Source organism: Aspergillus piperis (assembly GCF_003184755.1).
Source record: "Aspergillus piperis CBS 112811 unplaced genomic scaffold BO85scaffold_21, whole genome shotgun sequence".
Lineage (NCBI taxonomy): Eukaryota > Fungi > Ascomycota > Eurotiomycetes > Eurotiales > Aspergillaceae > Aspergillus > Aspergillus piperis.
In genome coordinates this window covers 463,862-482,511 of record NW_020291611.1, presented here as the reverse complement: position 1 = coordinate 482,511, position 18,650 = coordinate 463,862, and the positions used below count along the sequence as shown (strand labels likewise).

General features: G+C 49.7%; 8 protein-coding genes across 8 annotated transcripts; 5 read left to right on the top strand and 3 right to left on the bottom strand.

Annotated features, from left to right (window-relative positions):
- Positions 1–829: 829 nt before the first annotated feature.
- BO85DRAFT_380551 (uncharacterized protein) lies at positions 830–1,370 on the bottom strand (the record flags this gene model as incomplete). Its single annotated transcript, XM_025656390.1, has 2 exons — positions 830–1,094; positions 1,174–1,370. Coding segments are annotated over 2 exons (462 nt in total), but the record flags the coding sequence as incomplete, so codon positions are not given.
- A 746-nt stretch (positions 1,371–2,116) lies between these two features.
- On the top strand, positions 2,117–3,214 carry BO85DRAFT_452807 (YdcF family protein). The gene has a single exon (XM_025660910.1). The coding sequence runs from the start codon at positions 2,221–2,223 to the stop codon at positions 3,037–3,039; it is 819 nt and encodes a 272-aa protein (XP_025511882.1). The 5' UTR covers positions 2,117–2,220; the 3' UTR covers positions 3,040–3,214.
- A 464-nt stretch (positions 3,215–3,678) lies between these two features.
- Positions 3,679–5,734, top strand: BO85DRAFT_147928 (rhamnogalacturonase rhgA). Its single transcript, XM_025654120.1, has 4 exons — positions 3,679–4,554; positions 4,611–4,649; positions 4,702–4,903; positions 4,959–5,734. Exons 1-4 carry the CDS (start codon positions 3,928–3,930, stop codon positions 5,429–5,431), a joined length of 1,341 nt encoding a protein of 446 aa, XP_025511881.1. The 5' UTR covers positions 3,679–3,927; the 3' UTR covers positions 5,432–5,734.
- Positions 5,702–7,740, top strand: BO85DRAFT_147955 (putative sugar transporter). The gene has a single exon (XM_025654121.1). The coding sequence runs from the start codon at positions 6,038–6,040 to the stop codon at positions 7,625–7,627; it is 1,590 nt and encodes a 529-aa protein (XP_025511880.1). The 5' UTR covers positions 5,702–6,037; the 3' UTR covers positions 7,628–7,740.
- Positions 7,741–8,530: 790 nt separating this feature from the next.
- Positions 8,531–10,180, top strand: BO85DRAFT_452805 (uncharacterized protein). The gene has a single exon (XM_025660909.1). It carries the CDS (start codon positions 8,633–8,635, stop codon positions 9,758–9,760), a length of 1,128 nt encoding a protein of 375 aa, XP_025511879.1. The 5' UTR covers positions 8,531–8,632; the 3' UTR covers positions 9,761–10,180.
- A 1,823-nt stretch (positions 10,181–12,003) lies between these two features.
- BO85DRAFT_503390 (aminotransferase class I/II-fold pyridoxal phosphate-dependent enzyme) lies at positions 12,004–13,405 on the top strand (the record flags this gene model as incomplete). Its single annotated transcript, XM_025664229.1, has 3 exons — positions 12,004–12,772; positions 12,826–12,968; positions 13,022–13,405. 3 exons carry the CDS (start codon positions 12,004–12,006, stop codon positions 13,403–13,405), a joined length of 1,296 nt encoding a protein of 431 aa, XP_025511878.1.
- A 296-nt stretch (positions 13,406–13,701) lies between these two features.
- Positions 13,702–15,102, bottom strand: BO85DRAFT_471610 (phosphatidylserine decarboxylase family protein; the record flags this gene model as incomplete). Its single annotated transcript, XM_025662484.1, has 2 exons — positions 13,702–14,992; positions 15,062–15,102. The coding sequence occupies 2 exons, from the start codon at positions 15,100–15,102 to the stop codon at positions 13,702–13,704; spliced, it is 1,332 nt and encodes a 443-aa protein (XP_025511877.1).
- Positions 15,103–16,531: 1,429 nt separating this feature from the next.
- On the bottom strand, positions 16,532–18,483 carry BO85DRAFT_491678 (F-box protein; the record flags this gene model as incomplete). Its single annotated transcript, XM_025663730.1, has 2 exons — positions 16,532–16,948; positions 17,014–18,483. 2 exons carry the CDS (start codon positions 18,481–18,483, stop codon positions 16,532–16,534), a joined length of 1,887 nt encoding a protein of 628 aa, XP_025511876.1.
- Between the last annotated feature and the right edge of the window lie 167 nt (positions 18,484–18,650).

The following is an 18,650-nucleotide window of genomic DNA, read 5'->3' as shown; positions in this document are numbered from 1 at the left end:
TTTTCATTTTCTTATCCATATGCCATCCCTTGTGAATCTCCGACTGCAGCCTCATACTAATCCAAATGACCCAGACGCTGGATCAGTCCAGTTGCCATTTCCCAACATTTTAGTATATAGTTGATATGTTTGTCTTTTATATAGAACATTCTGTGCTTGGGTGTGAGAGTCGTAGTAATCCCAAGACGTAAATGATTTAGAGAGTCTGGCTCCTTGCAGTCGGGCAGCAGGACATGGTACACAAGGTACTGCTCTTTGCTCACTTTGAATCCTGAGCGCAGATAAGGCCAGGTCAATAATGTCTTGCCGATGACATTGTATGTCTTAGCCGCTGCTGTCCACTCAGCTTTATTTTTGCGGCATGTAAAAGGCATAATATAAGCAAACAAAGGGGCAATTATGATAATGATAAGAATGAATGCTACTTTGCATAGAAAGAAAAATCCAAGTATCTGGCATCGGTATAAGAGGAAAAGAACAAAAATAAAAACCATGAAGTATTGGGTGCTCTGTAGGAGGTTGTTGTCGTTACACAAGTAAATGCAGAAATTGCATAAGGAAAAACGCGTGGGGTATATTGCGGTGGAGGACATGGTCGTACTCACCCCCGGGTCCCCAAAGGATGGCTCAGATAAAGGCGAAGAAACAAATCAATTGGCGCGCTCTTCTTCCATTCAGAGCTGTATAGTTCGACTGTCTAATGACCAGCCTTTCCTGGACCATACATGCAGTAAAGATTCTTGCGTGCTGAGGAAGAACAAGAGAGAGAAGTACAGGAAAGTACTCTTCATTAGGAAAGAGATATGGATATTCTTCTTTCCCTTCACCATCATTTTCCATAAGCCTCCACCTCTGTCTCTGAATCTACCTTGCGCTGGTTTGCGCGGCCTCGCATAGCAAAAACTAATGCACTGAATTCAGAGAAGAATATGGAGTCTTCCCGAGCTTCCTTTATATCAAGGAGATAAAGAGCAAGATGAGGATAGGTTTTCCCATCAACTGGCCTTGGTTCCGGCTCTAGAGCTCTAAGAACATACCACCAATCACGTCCCTTACCGTAAGGACATGTGAGATCCGGTTCAAAGTGAAAGGTACTATCGGGAGCCCTAATATTCATATGTCAGCAGTGGAGGTTTATCTGCAATGAGGTGAGATTGTTTCCAAGGAGCTTACAGAACGAATTCAAGCCTTTGGTGAAGCATTGCCTCACGGGTCGCACGATCATGGATAAGGCTAGCTATCTGACTACAATGGGTTTTGGGCGACACTTTGCCGATGAACTGATCAATGTTCGCAGATCTGAATATCTCAGGATAGGATTTCTGTAATTGAGTTGACTCCATGGGACGAAAAAAGACTGGTGGAAAGATTGTAGAACAAGTCTGGGGCTTGTATTTATTCAGAAGATCACTATGGTCGATCTAAGTCGATCTAATCAGTAAAGCGAACAGTTTGTTCGGCATCTCCCGCATAACAGAGGCAGTAGCGGGAATCACTTTGTAGTAGCAGATAGTATTCCATGTGGCGAGCACCTTTTCATGCTAGATGGACCTAAAGCAATTCCTGTGATCAACTAACCATATAGATTTTATTAGATTAGCGGATTCATCAGAAGATGTTCCTGAAGGTTTATATCCCTTCCTTTTAGGGTCCAAGCTACTATCAGCTGAGTTATTCACTCCCTGTCCAAGTAACTAACAACTAGTTCAAGAGCAGTGACTGCTGACCATCTGGAGTTTGACCGGGAAGTGGCTCACATGAATGGCAGGAAAACACCGTGTTTGTCATCAAGTGGTTCATATGTGGTCCAAAACATTAAGGAGACGATATCACGGGAAGAGATATACAGGTAGAATGTATGCATACAGTAGGCATATCTTCCGCAAATTAATGGATACTACATACCCATTCTATGGCATATTCCACATACTTAGCAGGTCAAGTCTCGCTGAAAAACGCCGTGCAACTCTTGAAATAAATAAACAGCGAACATGGCAGAGAAGATAAATCGGGGTCTCGGGGTATTGATACCCCGCAAGAACCTGGACCAATCATCGTTCCAGGAAGAGGGTATGACCGTAATTAACTAATCTCCAATTCCTTTCATCTGCCTCAAACACACGATATGCAATCTAAGCAACTAGTTTGAACTAAAGTCAACAGCTAGATAAATCGGCTAGCTATCAAGCTAGTCAGTCGGTGAATCCAGCAGCAAAAACAATGTCATCTCCAGCCATCAACCCGGACGACATCAATCTGCTAGCGCAATTTCTAGCCCACGAACAAATCCCAGCATCATCCCACCCCCCAATCAATACCGACTGCATCGTGATATGTGTTTCGGCAGTGCTTTATCCCGCAGAGGCCGTCTTCAAACACCTGGAGCGCAACCCCCAATCAACTAAAACACTCGTTCTATGTGGTGGAATCGGCCACTCCACGCCTCATCTCTACGAGGCCGTATCGAGGCACCCAGACTACGCACACCTCGTCCCAGAAATTACAGGCAAGCCAGAATCTCATGTCTTGCATACCATCTTCACGCGGTGCTTTGATGCCACCTTCATCCAGAAATCCGGCTGCACGGTTCTACTAGAAGATAAGTCCACGAATTGCGGACAGAATGCCTTAGAAACACGGGCATTATTGGCAAGGAACGGTATCCCGGAACCTAAATCTATGATTGTTGTGCAGGATCCGACCATGACTCGGCGGACGGTTGCCTCATTTGAAAAGGCGTATGCGCCGAGCCCCCCGAATTTGCTCAGCTGGCCGATTATAGTGCCTCGAGTTAAGGTCGAGGAGGGTGAGTTGGTATATGATGATGATGGTAGTATGCCAGGGGTGACGGGAACATTGTGGAGTATGTCACGCTTCTTGGGTCTGGTTTTGGGTGAGATTCCACGGCTGAGAGATGATGAGCATGGGTATGGTCCCATGGGGAAGGGGTTTATTGGTCATGTTGATATTCCGAAGGAGGTTGAACACGCGTATAATAGGGTCCAAAGGGGGATAGGAGAAGATTTGGCAAAGAGATAGATTGGTCGTTTTCAGGTTGTGTTGTGGCTGTGGTTTTACTATGGGGAACCTTGCGATCGGAACTGCCGAGATATCCACTAGAGACCCATTTCCATGATACCATATTGTGTGTATCAGACGCGTACTTACATAGAAATGTATTGTGAGTAGCCGGTTTGCTACGTATTGTGACGAATATAACGGTATATATTAGGTAACATATGGTACCATACGTAAGCAGATACGGCATCTCCCATCCGATGCACTTCTTGTCTCTGTTAAATCTTCCACCGAACACAAGCTTCAAAGGTCTGCAGGTACGTAAGCTTGAATCCGAAATCCATGGCCCTTGTCGATTGATGTGTGCACGTTCCCCTGCAATCATGAGACTCACCAACGGTAGACCCTGACTCGTGGATTGCCAAGCGACCCTGTCGAACCGCTAAAGGGACTTAGTTCTTGACTCTTCGTCAGCTCCGACATGATCATCGCTGCAATATCCCCTTCGAAGTAGCCGAGCGCCCGTCAGCACTCGTCTCGAAGCCGGCGGGGTCCCTGCTCTTGACTCGATTTCTCCGTGAATAAGGAATTGCTCTGAAAGGCCTGAGCTAAAGCTTGACCTCTGATTCACGAGAAGAAAATGATCGGCATCGGTCCAGGAACGGGAAACCAACGGGACGAAACAATGAATCCAGAATTAATATCGAGAAACCCTGCCGTCTCTCACCGTCGTGTCAATCCTTGCAGCCACCTCATATGAGCGGAGGTGATAGGGGCGGCTATGGATTCTCCGGTGGGAGGAGCTGCCCTCGAGGTATGTGGCATACTGGATGTTTATAAAAGGCCAGCGGCAATTGCTGCGATCGGTTGAGACCAAGCAGAGAGACACTTGCAAAGTAACTTCTCACCATGCCTGCTCTTTCCATCCTCGCTCTCGCCCTCGCCCCGTTGCTGGTCAACGGCCAGCTCTCCGGTAGCGTCGGTCCGCTCACTTCGGCACACTCGAAGGCTGCGACCAAGACGTGTAACATCCTGGACTATGGTGCTGTGGCAGACAACTCCACCGACATTGGGTCTCCCCTCTCAGAAGCCTGGGATGCGTGCTCGGACGGAGGTCTGATCTATATTCCTCCTGGTGACTATGCGATGGACACCTGGGTGTCTCTGTCAGGAGGCAAGGCGACCGCCATCATCCTGGACGGTACTATTTACCGTACTGGCACCGATGGCGGTAACATGATTCTAGTGGAGAATTCTTCCGACTTTGAGTTGTACAGTAACTCGTCCTCTGGTGCCGTCCAAGGATTCGGATATGTGTACCACCGGGAGGGCGATCTTGATGGGCCACGGATTTTGCGACTCCAGGATGTGAGCAATTTCGCGGTGCATGATATCATTCTCGTGGACGCGCCAGCCTTCCACTTCGTCATGGACGACTGCTCCGATGGAGAAGTGTATAACATGGCTATCCGGGGTGGTAACTCGGGCGGCTTGGATGGGATTGATGTGTGGGGTAGCAACATCTGGGTTCACGACGTATGTTCCACATCATACCACAATGGAAAGCTTCCAGTGCTGATTCATGTACCCAGGTCGAGGTGACCAACAAGGATGAATGTGTCACAGTCAAGGTAGGGCCCACCTGGTATGACCATCCCTAGCTCGGTTACTGACAACCCGCAGAGCCCTGCCAACAACATCCTAGTGGAAAGCATCTACTGCAACTGGAGTGGAGGTTGTGCGATGGGTTCTCTCGGCGCTGACACCGATATCACTGATATTCTGTACCGCAACGTTTACACCTGGAGTTCCAACCAGATGTACATGATCAAGAGCAATGGCGGTAGTGGGACTGTCAAGAACACCCTTCTTGAGAACTTTATTGGTATGTCTGGCCCACTCGAACTAGGTATATACAGCCTCCGGCTAATGCGTTGCAGGACACGGCAACGCCTATTCTCTGGATATTGACAGCTACTGGAGCAGCATGACAGCCGTGGATGGCGACGGCGTGGAATTGAGTAACATCACATTCAAGAACTGGAAGGGAACGGAGGCGGATGGTGCCGAACGCGGGCCCATCAAGGTGGTATGCTCGGACACGGCCCCTTGCACCGACATCACCATCGAGGATTTTGCCATGTGGACCGAAAGCGGCGATGAGCAGACCTACACCTGCGAGTCGGCGTATGGTGATGGATTTTGCCTCGAAGACAGCGATTCCACCACCTCGTATACGACCACCCAGACTGTCACCACGGCGCCCTCAGGATATTCGGCCACCACGATGGCAGCGGACCTCACCACAGACTTTGGCACGACCGCGTCCATTCCCATCCCTACCATCCCGACTTCCTTCTATCCCGGCGTGACGGCGATCAGTCCCTTGGCATCGGCTGCCACGACGGCTTGAACTCGAGAATGATTCATTCTTTGCTACCCTTTGGCAGGGGTGGAATAGGTGAGGGCAGGTTTGTACAGTGTGTAGGTAGTTAACCAGTGAGTGAATGAGTAATTAATAACACATTTAACTGGCGGTGTATCTCTTAAGATGATTTCATTTCCTTTACTTCAAGATCTGCATCCAGAGGATGGAAGAATGCGCAATTTATGCATATATAATGCGTGATTGGCTGGCGATGAAAAGAAATGAGACCATCGGCCCTGCAGATCCCGCCATCTTAATGATGCTCATCTCATCCTCGTGTCTTGTGTAATCATCCATCATTAATCACCGAGCACATCCTCCTCCGCATCCGGATGTCTTGTTTCTTGTCGCTTCTCTCCCTCTCCACTTCCCCTTCACTCCTTCTTCACTTTTTTTCACTCTCACACAATGACATCTGTTTGGCAGCCTCACTGAACGAGATTCTGCTCCCGATCGCAAGTTGAGATGCGACCAGAAAATTGCCGCCGATAAGCTTCGTTGATTTTCTGTCTCAACCCCGCAATTTCAAACCGACCGGATCAACCCCGAGGAATCTATTCTTCAACTTGTCATCCTCACATCGCCGTGATCATGACGGGCGCATCCAAACCAGATGAGGCAGAGCCCGTGTTATCGACGCTGGAAGGGGCTTCGAACCCGCCGACGCCCAATGCTGCTGCTGCTGCCTATCGCTACAAGGCCGATCTGCTCAACTGCGCCATCCAAGACATCGGCATGGGCAGGTATCAGTGGCAGCTATTCGGCGTCATTGGATTTGGCTGGGCCAGCGACAACCTCTGGCCCATCGTCACCTCTCTCATCCTCGTCCCGGTGTCTTATGAATTCAACGTTGCCCGGCCGCCGTTACTGTCCCTGGCCCAAAATATCGGGCTGCTAGCCGGCTCGCTCTTCTGGGGCTTCACCTGCGATCTGTTCGGTCGGCGATGGGCCTTCAACCTGACCATTGCCATCACCGCCATTTTCGGCCTGGTCGCTGCTGGCTCACCGTCTTTCGCAGCCGTGGGCGTCTTCGCTGCATTATGGTCCTTTGGCGTTGGCGGCAATTTGCCCGTCGACTCGGCCATCTTCCTCGAGTTTCTCCCCGGTTCGCACCAGTACCTGCTCACGGTACTATCAATCAACTGGGCGCTGGCACAGCTCCTCGCCAACCTCGTCGCATGGCCTCTGATCGGCGAAATGACCTGCGCCTCCGCCGACCACTGCACCAAAGCCTCCAACATGGGATGGCGCTACTTCCTCATCGCAATGGGCGGCCTCGCTCTCTTCATGTGCCTAGCCCGATGTCTATTTTTCACACTCTACGAATCCCCCAAGTACCTCATGGGCAAAGGCCGCCACGAAGAATCCGTCGCCGTTGTCCATGAAGTCGCGCGTCGCAACGGCACCAGCTCATCTTTATCCATAGATGACCTCCAAGACGACGGACCCATCTCCAGCAGCACCGAAACAACAACAACAACCACCCCCACCCCAACCAACACAACACCCAACAACGGAGCCCTCAGCGCCCTCGACCACCTCCGCATGCGCCTCGAACCACTCTCCGCTCCCTACGTGCGCGCTCTCTTCCGCACCCCGCGCCGCGCCTGGTCCACGACCCTCATGATCCTCATCTGGGCCCTTGTCGGCCTCGGCTTTCCCCTGTACAACAACTTCCTCCCTTACCTGCAGCAAATGCGCGGAATCCAATTCGGCGACGGCTCAACGTACATCACGTACCGCAACTCGCTCATCATCGCCGCGGTCGGTGTCCCCGGCAGCTTGGTCGGCGGAGTGATGGTCGAGATGCCACGGTTAGGACGCAAGGGCACGCTGTGTCTCGCCACCCTCTCCACGGGCGCGTTTTTGCTCGCGTCCACGACGGCGAAGACCTCCAGTGCCTTGTTGGGGTGGAACTGCGCCTACAGTTTCACTAGCAGTTTGCTGTATGCGGTGCTGTATGCGTACACGCCGGAGATCTTTGAGACGCAGTATCGCGGCACCGGGAATGCGTTGGTCGGGGGCGCGAATCGGATTGGGGGCATCTTGGCGCCGATTATTGCTTTGGTGTCGAATATGGAGACTGCTGTGCCGGTGTATGTTAGTGGCGGGATGTTTGTGCTGGCCGGGTTGTTGGTCGTGTTGATACCGTATGAGACGCGGGGGAGGATGAGTTTATAGGTGTTGTTGGGGGTACACAGTGTAGGTACCAGGATTAATTGGTAGAAGTTTGTGAATGCTGTGCTTGTATGACATGGCAGGGTATATTAGGAGGTACATAAGACGAGGAACGGGGATACTTGTGATGATCATAGGTACTGATGTGGTCACTATCTTAATGATGATATGAAGGATATGACATGACATACAATTACATTGAATTGACATGAGATGCTACGCCCAACACTACCAAACAAATAGATAGTAAGTACCAACTACCCAACAGCACCCAACCCCCACCTTCCCAAGAGCAGAAAAACCATCTATCCCTAAAAAGCCAATATGCATAAAAAGCCAATATGCATAAAAAGCCATAATCCCACGCCTGCCTGCCTGCCTGCCTGCATGCATACACGCATACACACACATAATGCAGACGCACACAAAATAGTAAATTGATAATTAGAGTTTTGAACCCAAGACAATGAATGCAACTTACCTAGAGATTATTTATGTCTGTTTCTGCGTGCTTGCGCGTACTGTCTGCTAGAGTAATCTACTAGTTAGTAGATACTTATGCATGAGAAGTAATTCGATGGGTCGGGTGGTGGTATCATGTTTGGAGATGGATTAGGGAGGCAGTTAGGGGATAGTACCAAGGCTGTGCATTGGGATTAGGATTATGGTGATGGTATTTTGAAGAAGATATTATTATATCGTTGAGGGAAAGGGCTGAGAAGGGAGTAGTATTACTTATGATAGAGTCACTAGTATCTGGGTTGCACAAAAATGCCTTTACATGTTCTACAAGCCACGATTCTTCGGATAAGTTTGTCCTAGAAAGGACATATCAAGTCCGCTGAGATACTCCGGGTATCCGGTCAATGTATCACCCCATGATTCATTCAAATAAGTAGTAGCTAGAGGCCTCCTAGCGGGGTATCTAAATACACGTAGAAGTCTGTCTCACTATATATTTCTGCCATTGAGAGCACAAGTCAATCCCATCCCACGAAAACCATAACAATGACCCGCTACCGCAGAGCAACGAATAAAAAACCCAGCCAATATGAAGATCTCAGTCGATATGAAGATGTCCTGGGCCAACTGCCCATGCTGCAGGTCTATACCCACATCTTACTCCTTTTCTCCATGCCCGAAGGAATAACCCGTGACGACATCGTATCTGACCTGATATCGGCTGTCGCCATGATTCGCGAAAAGGTGTCATGGATGGCTGAAAAGGTGATTAATGTTGACAAAAGTCCCGGTAACTCGGGGAGATATATCGTTGTGCCTTGTCCGGCTCCTGGCCGGCTGATTGAGGTGAAGGACGTTTCGCGTGAGCTTCCACCGTATCAGGTAATTCAGCGATTGAAGGCTCCGAACTACTTGCTGGACTCCAATCTACTAGCACCCACTACGGCGTTCCCTCAGCGGTTCGAAGACTTAGAGGAGGATCCCTCCCGTGTGATCCGCCTTCAGGCGAACTTTGTCGAAGGGGGTGTACTTATCGATTTTGCGACACAACATAATATGACGGACGGCGGGGGAGTATTCGGCTTTGCCCGGCTCGTGGCTCAGGCTATGCGAGGGGAGAAGTTCTCCAGCGATCTGCTGGAGAAGATAAATTGTGATAGACGCAATGTTGTTCCTCTTCTGCGTCCAGATGAGCCGATGCTAGACCATAGTCATTATCTGCGCCCTCCCGGTACAGACGTGCAGCTTATGGAGTGGCCAGAATCAGCCCAGTGGCATGTTGTACGTCTGGCCGCAACCAAGGTGACTGATCTCAAAACACAGGCTACTCCGCCGCCCGGAGAGTCAGATCCAGAGGTGCTTTTCATCACAGGCGACGACGCTATCAGCGCGTTTTTCTGGAAGAAGCTCACCATGATGCGTCAGCGTCGCAATACGCCTGATACCCGATCAAGGTTCTCGCGTGCTGTTGACGGCCGCAAAGTAATGGGTGTTCCAGCCGAGTATATGGGCGACCTTGTTCATAATGTGGCGACTTGGCTGACCTTCGGTGAACTGATCGACCTGCCACTGCACGCGATAGCATTCCACCTTCGCCGGGAAATGATTCGCGCGCGCAAACACAGCGTACCATGTACGAAGCTTCGCGACGTTTATTGCACAACAGCCGGATAAATCGATAATCACATATGGTGGGGCCTTTAATCCCGATACAGATGTAGGAATGTCGTCGCTCTCGCGGGCAGATATCATGCACCATGAATTTGGAATACTCGGCCGCCCCGACTTCGTACGGCGACCTAACTTCTCGGGAAACCTATTACCCGGCCTGCTATATATTTTACCAATGCGGCCGGAAGGGGTTGTAGACATGCTGGCTTGTTTGACCGATGCTGATATGGAGGCATTGAGACATGATCCGGAGTGGAATCAAGTGGTTGAGTATATTGGATGAGCTGGCGGGGTCGCTGTTGTACCTCAATGATTGGCATTGGGATATCGGGACTTCTTGGACTTAGGCTGTTCAGCGCTAATAAAGAGAAAGCACGAAAGAACCTCTGTAATAGTATTCACAGGGTTCTGTCCCTTACAAAGGTCCAAGCAGCATCTGTAAAAGCCACTCGTCATGGTGTAGTTGCGGGTCTCGTGTTGAGAGAATGAACAAAAGGTAGATTGTAGATCATATATCAATATATAGCTATGTTTTTGTGTATGGGTAAGCAACTGGGCAGAGTAAGGTTTCCGGAATATGATGGTCCAATCCGCCGAACACTGGGTGACCGGTTCAGTTCAACTAGGGCAGTAGACTGCCAGCTTGTCCTCCTGTGAGCGGGCTGAACCGCAAGGTACAAGGGGAAGTGAGGCGTGATGACTCAAGTTTGACCGCACTATTAGTTGTAGGTGGGCATGACCCTGCGGAATCCGTATGGGAACAAGCTCGCCCGCTTGTTACTCCCCGCCATTCACATCCACAAACTTTAGGGTCTGCTAACCAATCAAAAGAGCTTCAAAGCTGGTATAGAGATAGCGGAATTGCTTGGTTGACGGTTTGACGGGTTGCCGGGCCAGAGAGGCAAGACATGCTAGCAGGAGGGTGTGCACCAATATGATCGATGACATTAGTGTGATCGAACTGAGGACTACATGATGACTGGCTGGAAGCGAGCAGCGACAAATCGAGATAGCACGGTCCAAATTTATAAGTATTGCTCTACAGCCGGTGGGAAGCAATAACTTGTTTGTAGCATGGCGGCCCACCAAAGAACGCAGCGAAGTGACTTGGGCTGAATGGTCAAGGCAAGTCTGCTCCTCGGAAGGTTTAGGTTGAGCCTGTAAGCATTCCCTTCCGGATATTGATCCGCACCTACCATGATGATTTCATTCAAAGATGCCAAGGAGCACAGTGGCTGTAGAATAGCGCCACGTTGCGACCAAAAATATAGCAACGAACCGACTCTAAAGCCACCAGATATAGTAACAGAGACAACCCACGGAAAAGGAAAGTCTCATTATATCTTAGGAAGCTAATTTATCCTGTTTATCTTTGCCTGTTCCAATATCCAGGCATATGAAGCCAATCACACAGTTGTTGAACACCCTTGGCAATTTCTTAAAATGTCCGAGATAAGTCCTATAAAGTTAGCTGTAGCGGGTACCGAATGAACAAGACCCAGGAGTCTGGCGTCAGTGGCGCTTTCGCATATCCGAAACAGCAAATGAGACTCATAAACCTCGGAAGAAAGTGCAGATGTCAGGTTCCAGTCATATATTCAGTGTTCGGTACCAAACGTATTGGGAAGGTAACCCAGATCCCTAATGTCGCATGATAAAAGCTTGCCCTGATGCTTAAGCCTACAAAACCGGATTCGATTCAGCTGCCCATGATTGTCCCTGATTCATGGAAACTTTAAGTGTCAGAGAGATCACTTGGCAGGCGGATATGGCAAAGAAATATGGTCAAAAGCGCACAAGGGCCATGTTATGCTAGGATTCAACTCCGGCTACCGCATGGCATATTGGTTGACATCGTTGGTGCCGCGCACGCTCGGATCCCTCAATCATATATGAACCATGGCCGGGTATCCTGAGGAAGCTACGGCCACACTGACGTGCTTTTCAATAAAGTGGGTATTCTAGAAGAATGGAAGTAGATGATCCACTGCATCACCGTCATGGCCACAAGGTCATTGGATTTTATCCCTCAAATGACGCATTACGTGGTCATTCTATCAGATGTCAATCTAGTTAGGTTGGCCAAGAGGGTATGTGGTACGCACAACATGAGTACGCTGTCATTCCTTGCACACGGAAGTCCTGCACAGGCAGGAGGGAAATGATCGCCAGCTTCTGGGTATATAAGGCAAGAAGCTGTCAATTAGTGAACAGTTCGAAAGACACTTTCAAGTCTTCTATACAATATGAGCATCGGAAGAGATATTCTTTGTCAAAAACTCCAAGTCTTGCTGGACCGCCGTCGCGCGGAGGGAAGATTATATGAGCCAGGCTCGCCAGACGAGTTTGAAGGGACAGTGGACTTTGGATCAAATGATACATTGTCCCTCTCAGCGTCCGGACTCTTGACTGAGGCTTTTCTTCACCAGCTTGAAAGACATCCCCATTTCACTATTGGGACCAATTCCTCGCGTTGCTTCGAGGGCACAAAGCGATTCATATTGGATATTGAACGTGATCTGGCTCATTTTCACAATTCCGAGGACGCTATATTTTTTGGATCCGGGTATGATGCCAATAGCGCCATCTTCTCCGCGATTCCGCAGCCCGGGGACTTCATTGTCTTTGACGAGCTAGTGCATTCTAGCATTCGCGAGGGCATGCGGCTGGGACGAGCTAAGAGCATTTCCTTCCGTCACAACGACAGCCTTTCTCTGCGACAACGCTTGGAAGAGGTCCGGGACCAAGATTCCGAAGTGGCAGAAGGTAAACGACTTGTGTATATCCCAATCGAGTCAATCTATAGCATGGATGGAGATGTGGCTCCTCTTCACGAGATTGTAAAGGTTGCCTATGACACTCTGCCTCGAGGGAACTATATCCTTTCAATCGACGAAGCACATTCTAATGGCATCATTGGGCCACATGGCTCAGGAGTCGTCTCATTGTATGGACTTGAGAATGAGTTCTCGATCAGGTTACATACCTGTGGAAAAGCACTGGCGTCATCGGGAGGTACGACGACCCATCATTGTTCGAAAATTGGCAATGCTAACATTAGTGACTAGCGGTGGTATTATGCAATTCGACAATCAAAGAAGCACTAATCAACTATGGGCGGAACATCATATTCACCACGGCGCCATCTTTCACAACCGTGGCAGCTGTTCGCGCAGCCTATGAGATACTGGCCACCCAGGAAGGACACAGGGTATGTCCTGTCACCCTCGTAAAATGTCAGCAGTACTGATCTCCATGTTGTAGCGCCAGCAACGTCTGCAAAAGAACATATGGTACTTCTATTGGACCTTGACAAAACACCCTCAGTGGGAGGATATCAAACAGCGAAGCATCCTTACCCTGCCCACTGAGAAAACATGGTATACCAGGCCATTCAAGTCACCGATAGTTCCAATAATCACGAAGCCTAAGCAATCCCATAACTTGTGCAAGAGGCTGCGGCGGGCAGGATATTGGGTAAATTCCGTTGATCACCCTACTGTGCCCAAGGGAACGGGTCGAGTACGGTTGATGATCCACGCGGACAATACCCGAGAGGAGATGGATGGGGTAATCCAGTTAATCATGAACTGGGCTACTGAGCAATATCAGCCAGTGGAGTCGGTTCAAATCATGGCGAAAATGTGAAGTAAGTGTCCTTATGGGAAGAGGAAAGAAAGAAGTAGCGCTTTGTTTTGGCGGATGATGTTGTGGGTCATGTGGCGACTAGAGCGAGTTGAACGCCGAGAAATCCATCTTGGGAAGTATACTACAAACTAGTGTTAAAGAATAAGAATTCTTATATTTTATCTTGAATCAATGAGCCTTCATGTCTCTTTAGCTCTTTGTCAAAATACTGTAAGTATATGTAATCGTCTTCAGTCATATACAAAGATCGTAACTATTTTGTTGGCCATATGTACATCCAGATCCACACGAACTACTCAACCCACCACCGCCAGCTGGCTTCTAACCGGCACGTTATGTCGCAGCTTAGGCGATGGGAATCCCTGGACATTGACTCCCTTCCGGAAGAGCAGACAATGTGTGGAGCCACCGAAATGGAACATACCAATCTGATCACCCTTGGACACATGCTGGCCCTCGGAGACGGTAATCTCACAGGTTGAGACCTCGCACATGCCCACGCCCAGGAACGCCATGAGCCCAATATCAGGGTTGTCGCACTCGATAAATATAACAGCCCGTGTTGCCGTGGCGGTCAGGTATTCCTGAGACATGACCTCACCAGCACTATCAATCCCATGTTGGTTGGATGGATCCGGGTCTCCGATGCCCTCGAACAACGGCTCAGAATAGTACGTTCCGTCCACGACATACGCCTTGACGATCTTCCCGGACACCGGTGCATGCCAGCGGTGATAGCTCAATGCACTCAAGAACGCCTGGTAGACCGTGCCGCCCTCGAACTGCTTGGCCAACGGATCACACCCCACCATATCGTATACCGAGTATGGCTGGCTCTTGATCCAGAACTGATCGCGCGCCTTGACATCATACGCGACCTTGTATGGCTGCGACTCACACGCATTGGCAATGACCTTGTCGTCACTGGGTGAGGCAACGGGACGGACACCCTCTCGGAACAACCGAGTGAAGAAATGATCCCAAGAGTTGAAGCCATGATGCTCTGCCGACGGGTCGCAGACATACAACTCCTCGAACGAATAGTTCGTCTTCTGCACATTGCCCACCTCCTCCAGATCAGACTTGGCTGTCTCGCCAAACCACCCGTACTTCGAATCATCCAGCACCTTAGCTGATTCAGGTGACTTGAGGAAATCGCCCCATGCATTAAGCACCTTCTTAATCATGCGGTTGACATCTGGATCCAGGAACGCAGCATAACCACTCGGAGTACCCATCGGCCAATCCAAGACCGCATTAATAGGCAACCCGACCAGTCCTACACGGTGAGAAAAGTCGTTCCATGAGGGGGCAGTGGTTATGAGATGGTTCAGCACACGTAACATGTGCTTGTAGTCCTGCATTTGGGGACAGCCGGTAGGATCCTTAGAGTACGTTCTGTTTCGAGGGAGTTCGTTAAACATGGCGGAGATGAGGAGGTATACGCGAGTGTTGTTTTCAATGAGGTCCTGGAATTCCTGAATCACGGGATGAAGGTCATGAGATTCCTTGCTGTCGACATGTGCAATGACACCTCCCAGCCATTCATGATGGGCGTCGAGTGTAGAAGGCATCCATTTACCAAGACTACCAAAAACATGTTAGCCAAATACCCTCCTATACTATACATCCACCTTAAGGAGAGAAGATACATACTGATGCAACCGAGGTGTATGATTCTTATACTTGGGAGCCATCTTTGCACTTCAATTCAATGCAAACAAATTCAATTCAACTCAAAATCAAAATCAAAACTGATAGTTTTCAATATCAGATCAGACAGCCTTGGCAAAAGCTTATCACAGAACACAAACGACTCAATGGACCTTCTAAAGTGTTTATAAACTCCATCGAGATTCAGGTCTGAACTTGAATTGAACAACAACATGAGCAATTGCATCATCATGATGGCAGCAACAGGGGTGGGGACCCAGAGTGGATCGCATTTGGATCCGTCGTGAAGCTAAAGGCGAAGCCATCCCCGGCCGTGATGTCATGTCATGGCCTAGGCTTAGCCGTCTCTCCCGCGGTGGTGTCGCTGACGGGATATAACACCTTGCATGAGGAATTGCTATGTAAATAACAGGCTAGAACAGCTCCTAATACCCTAGCAGGCAGTATAGACGAGCAATTATGTAAGACGTATGAGGAATCATAGGAAGACTGTAAGTACATACCCAAGAACCTACTCCGTTAACCCACTTAATCCATATAATAACTCTGCCACCCCGAGACCAAAGGCGGTCAAAAAGTGACAGAATGCTGACTCAGTTATTCGGGCCTGTATAATTCGTATATCCGTTTATATCCGCTTATATCCGTAATTTTCTGATCAAGGTTCGCTAGGTTCTGCCGGGTTTGGCGGTGAGGGGAGCGGTCTGGAGGTATTCGTGAGACGAGTCTGGGATAAGGTATATGCAGGCTGGGATGGGTTGATGCTGGATGTTGGGGGTATATGAGGTCAGTACTAAGCGGTTTGGGGTTATTTGGTATGCTTTATTGTGCTTGTATGAGAAGTACTAGTCTTTCGAGGGGATTGCAGATCACATACCAGCGATATGATCGATATAGGATTACTATATTGCTAATTCCGCTAAGACACCCTATTGTATGAAGTTGAAGCCGCTATTCGGAGTATACTTTTGCTGTTATGTACTATTTAGACCACTATTCAATAAGGTAGATGATAGTCCGAATATTCCTCATGGCAGAAGCACCTAGAGGATGTCTCTGGCTATATACGTATAGGCTTCCGGCTTTGGGTGTTATGTACCATGATCCGATTGACACTCGCGGTTTCCTTCCTCCGTAGATGCGAGTTCGGAGTAAAGTTTATATAGTCCACGGTTCTACGCAGCTAAATGGCAGGTTAGTAAGTCTCTACATAGGGAAGGATGCCTCGTGAGTATCCGTTGTCGCTTATGCGGAGTTTCCATCCCTCTCTGGTAATATATTATTATCTGGTAACAGTCAGCTAGTTTCTCTCACGTTCAAACAAGACTCGTCTCACCCCCTTACGGTTTGTTCTCTTGGAAGATCGATAATCAATTCGTGATGGGTCATTCTGGACCTATCCTGTTCGTATTGGTTATTGGCCATTCAAGACCTGCCCTCACTGTCCTATGTCTAGGCTGTCCCATGTTCACGCGTAGACTCTGGCTCGGATTCCTCATCTCCCTCATGATCATGATCATGATCATCGAAGTCATCGTCTTCCAGATCTTCCCACTCCTCTTCATTTTCCCTGGCCAAGGCCTCCATCTCGGCCTCGTCTTCGTCGTCGAGCTCATCCCCGAGAAGGCTGACTAACTGCAAAAGCCCTGCCTGTGAGCGCCAGTTGTCCTCAGTCCGCCGTTGACGTGGTTCGGAGCTCCAGAGTCCTTCTCCTGTCGCCTGTTGGTCATCGACGGGAACAGACTTGCCGTCGGAGAGATCGGGCGCTAGGCTGACAATGCGGATGGCTTTGGTGGGAAAGATGCGAGCAGGCCCCTCGTCCTGATCATCGTCTGGAATATCAGCATTATGTTGACGGAAGCCGAGAGTCTGTGGTTATTGATTAGCTTGATTTTTCCGATTCAGTTCTCGGTAAGAGGGCACATAGGACGAACAGTGTAGGTAGTCATGATCGCATCATCATACAACGCCATGAAACTGACCGGCACGGCAAGCTGTGGCACCGAGCTAGTGAGGAGAGAGTAGGAAGCCCGAGCTGGGTTATTAACGTTCTGAATCTTGTTGTCATCGTCAAGAGCGACGACATAGATCCGATCCTGTATCTCAAACATCACGCGGTGGTTGCGCACAGACAACCAGCCGCCTAGGTCAAAGTTGGATCCGTCCGACTCGCATTCGATGAGAGAGCCATGTTCTGAAATCCCGTTCTCGGTCTGTAGGGCCTTCCGCCAGTTGGAGCATACAAAGACACGACCAGCGCGGGAAAACCCAACAAACAGGTCACCGTGGAGCATACCAGCACCCCATTCGTCGTCACCATGTCTCACGTGCTCAAAGTCGGTCGGCGGCGGAAGGGGACCCTTGGAGAGCTCAATTGGCACCAGGCAATCTTTGCGAGGTTTGCTAAGGGCGACCATTTGCTGAGTCGGACCGTGTCGCGCAGCAGCAGCTAGTGCAGCGATCGCAGATGGGGAGGTAGCAACCGGTGGAAGGATGTGATACATGTCTGTGCAACGGAACGGCTGCAGTGCGCCTAGGAACTCGCCGGTCGCCTTGTTGTAGATGTGATAGCCTCGGGGACCCATAGAGTAGATGACAGCGTCCGCACTTTGATCCAAATGACCGACGGCATCATTCTCGATGGAGATGTGTGTCGTCAGCTTCGGAGGTCGCTGCGTCATATCATACACAAAGCCTTGTCCCTGTGTCGAAACCACACACAGCGTCCAGTACGACAACTGGAAGCCTCTTGTCTGACAATTGTGGTCTAGGATTGCGATGCGCCGAAACTCTCCACGCTTGGCACCTTCCTGATCAGCCTGCCAGACCTCAAGTGCATCTCCTTCACGGTCAAAGACCGCCATTCCGTCCTGATACTCCAGATGAGCATACGGGCGAACCGAACCCTCATCACGTTCCAGCGTGGAGGGCAGCCGCCATAGAATTTTGCCCGTATCCATATCCGTGACATTCAGCCCACCCGCATGTGACGTGGAAATGAAGAACCGGCGCTTAAAGTCTGCCCGGAACCGCCAGACAGGATTGTTGCCCACTTGAAGCACCGACTCGCGGGTCACTGGGCGCTCAGCGGCCCAATTGCGGGCGAGCAGCTTCTGGCGCTTGCATAGATCTTTCCATGAGGTAGGATTTTCAAACAATTTGGTGAATGATGTGGTACTGTTCGACAAAAATGAAAAGTCGCGGGCGCCTCCTGGAGGTTGGGCGGTTTTCGATTCGGAACTGTAGATGGCTTCTCGATGGGTGATGTCAATAAATTGGTGCCAGGGCTTGGAGACGGCGGTCAGCGACGCTACAGCGGAGACTGGAAGAAATTCCACAACGCGCAGGACAATCTCGGGTGGTAAAACGGTAAGAGGATCTGCCATGTATGGGGAGGCAGACATCTTGGAAGAGAAAGAACCGTTATGCAAATAGAAGAAGGGAGTTGAAGAAGTTGCAGGCCTGCGGGGAAGAAGATTGTTGAAGCCCATCTTTCCATTCTGCCCCGCCTTGCGCTTCACCGCCTTTACTATCGCTATCGATTGGCGATCGAGTCCTCCAATTGGGCTTC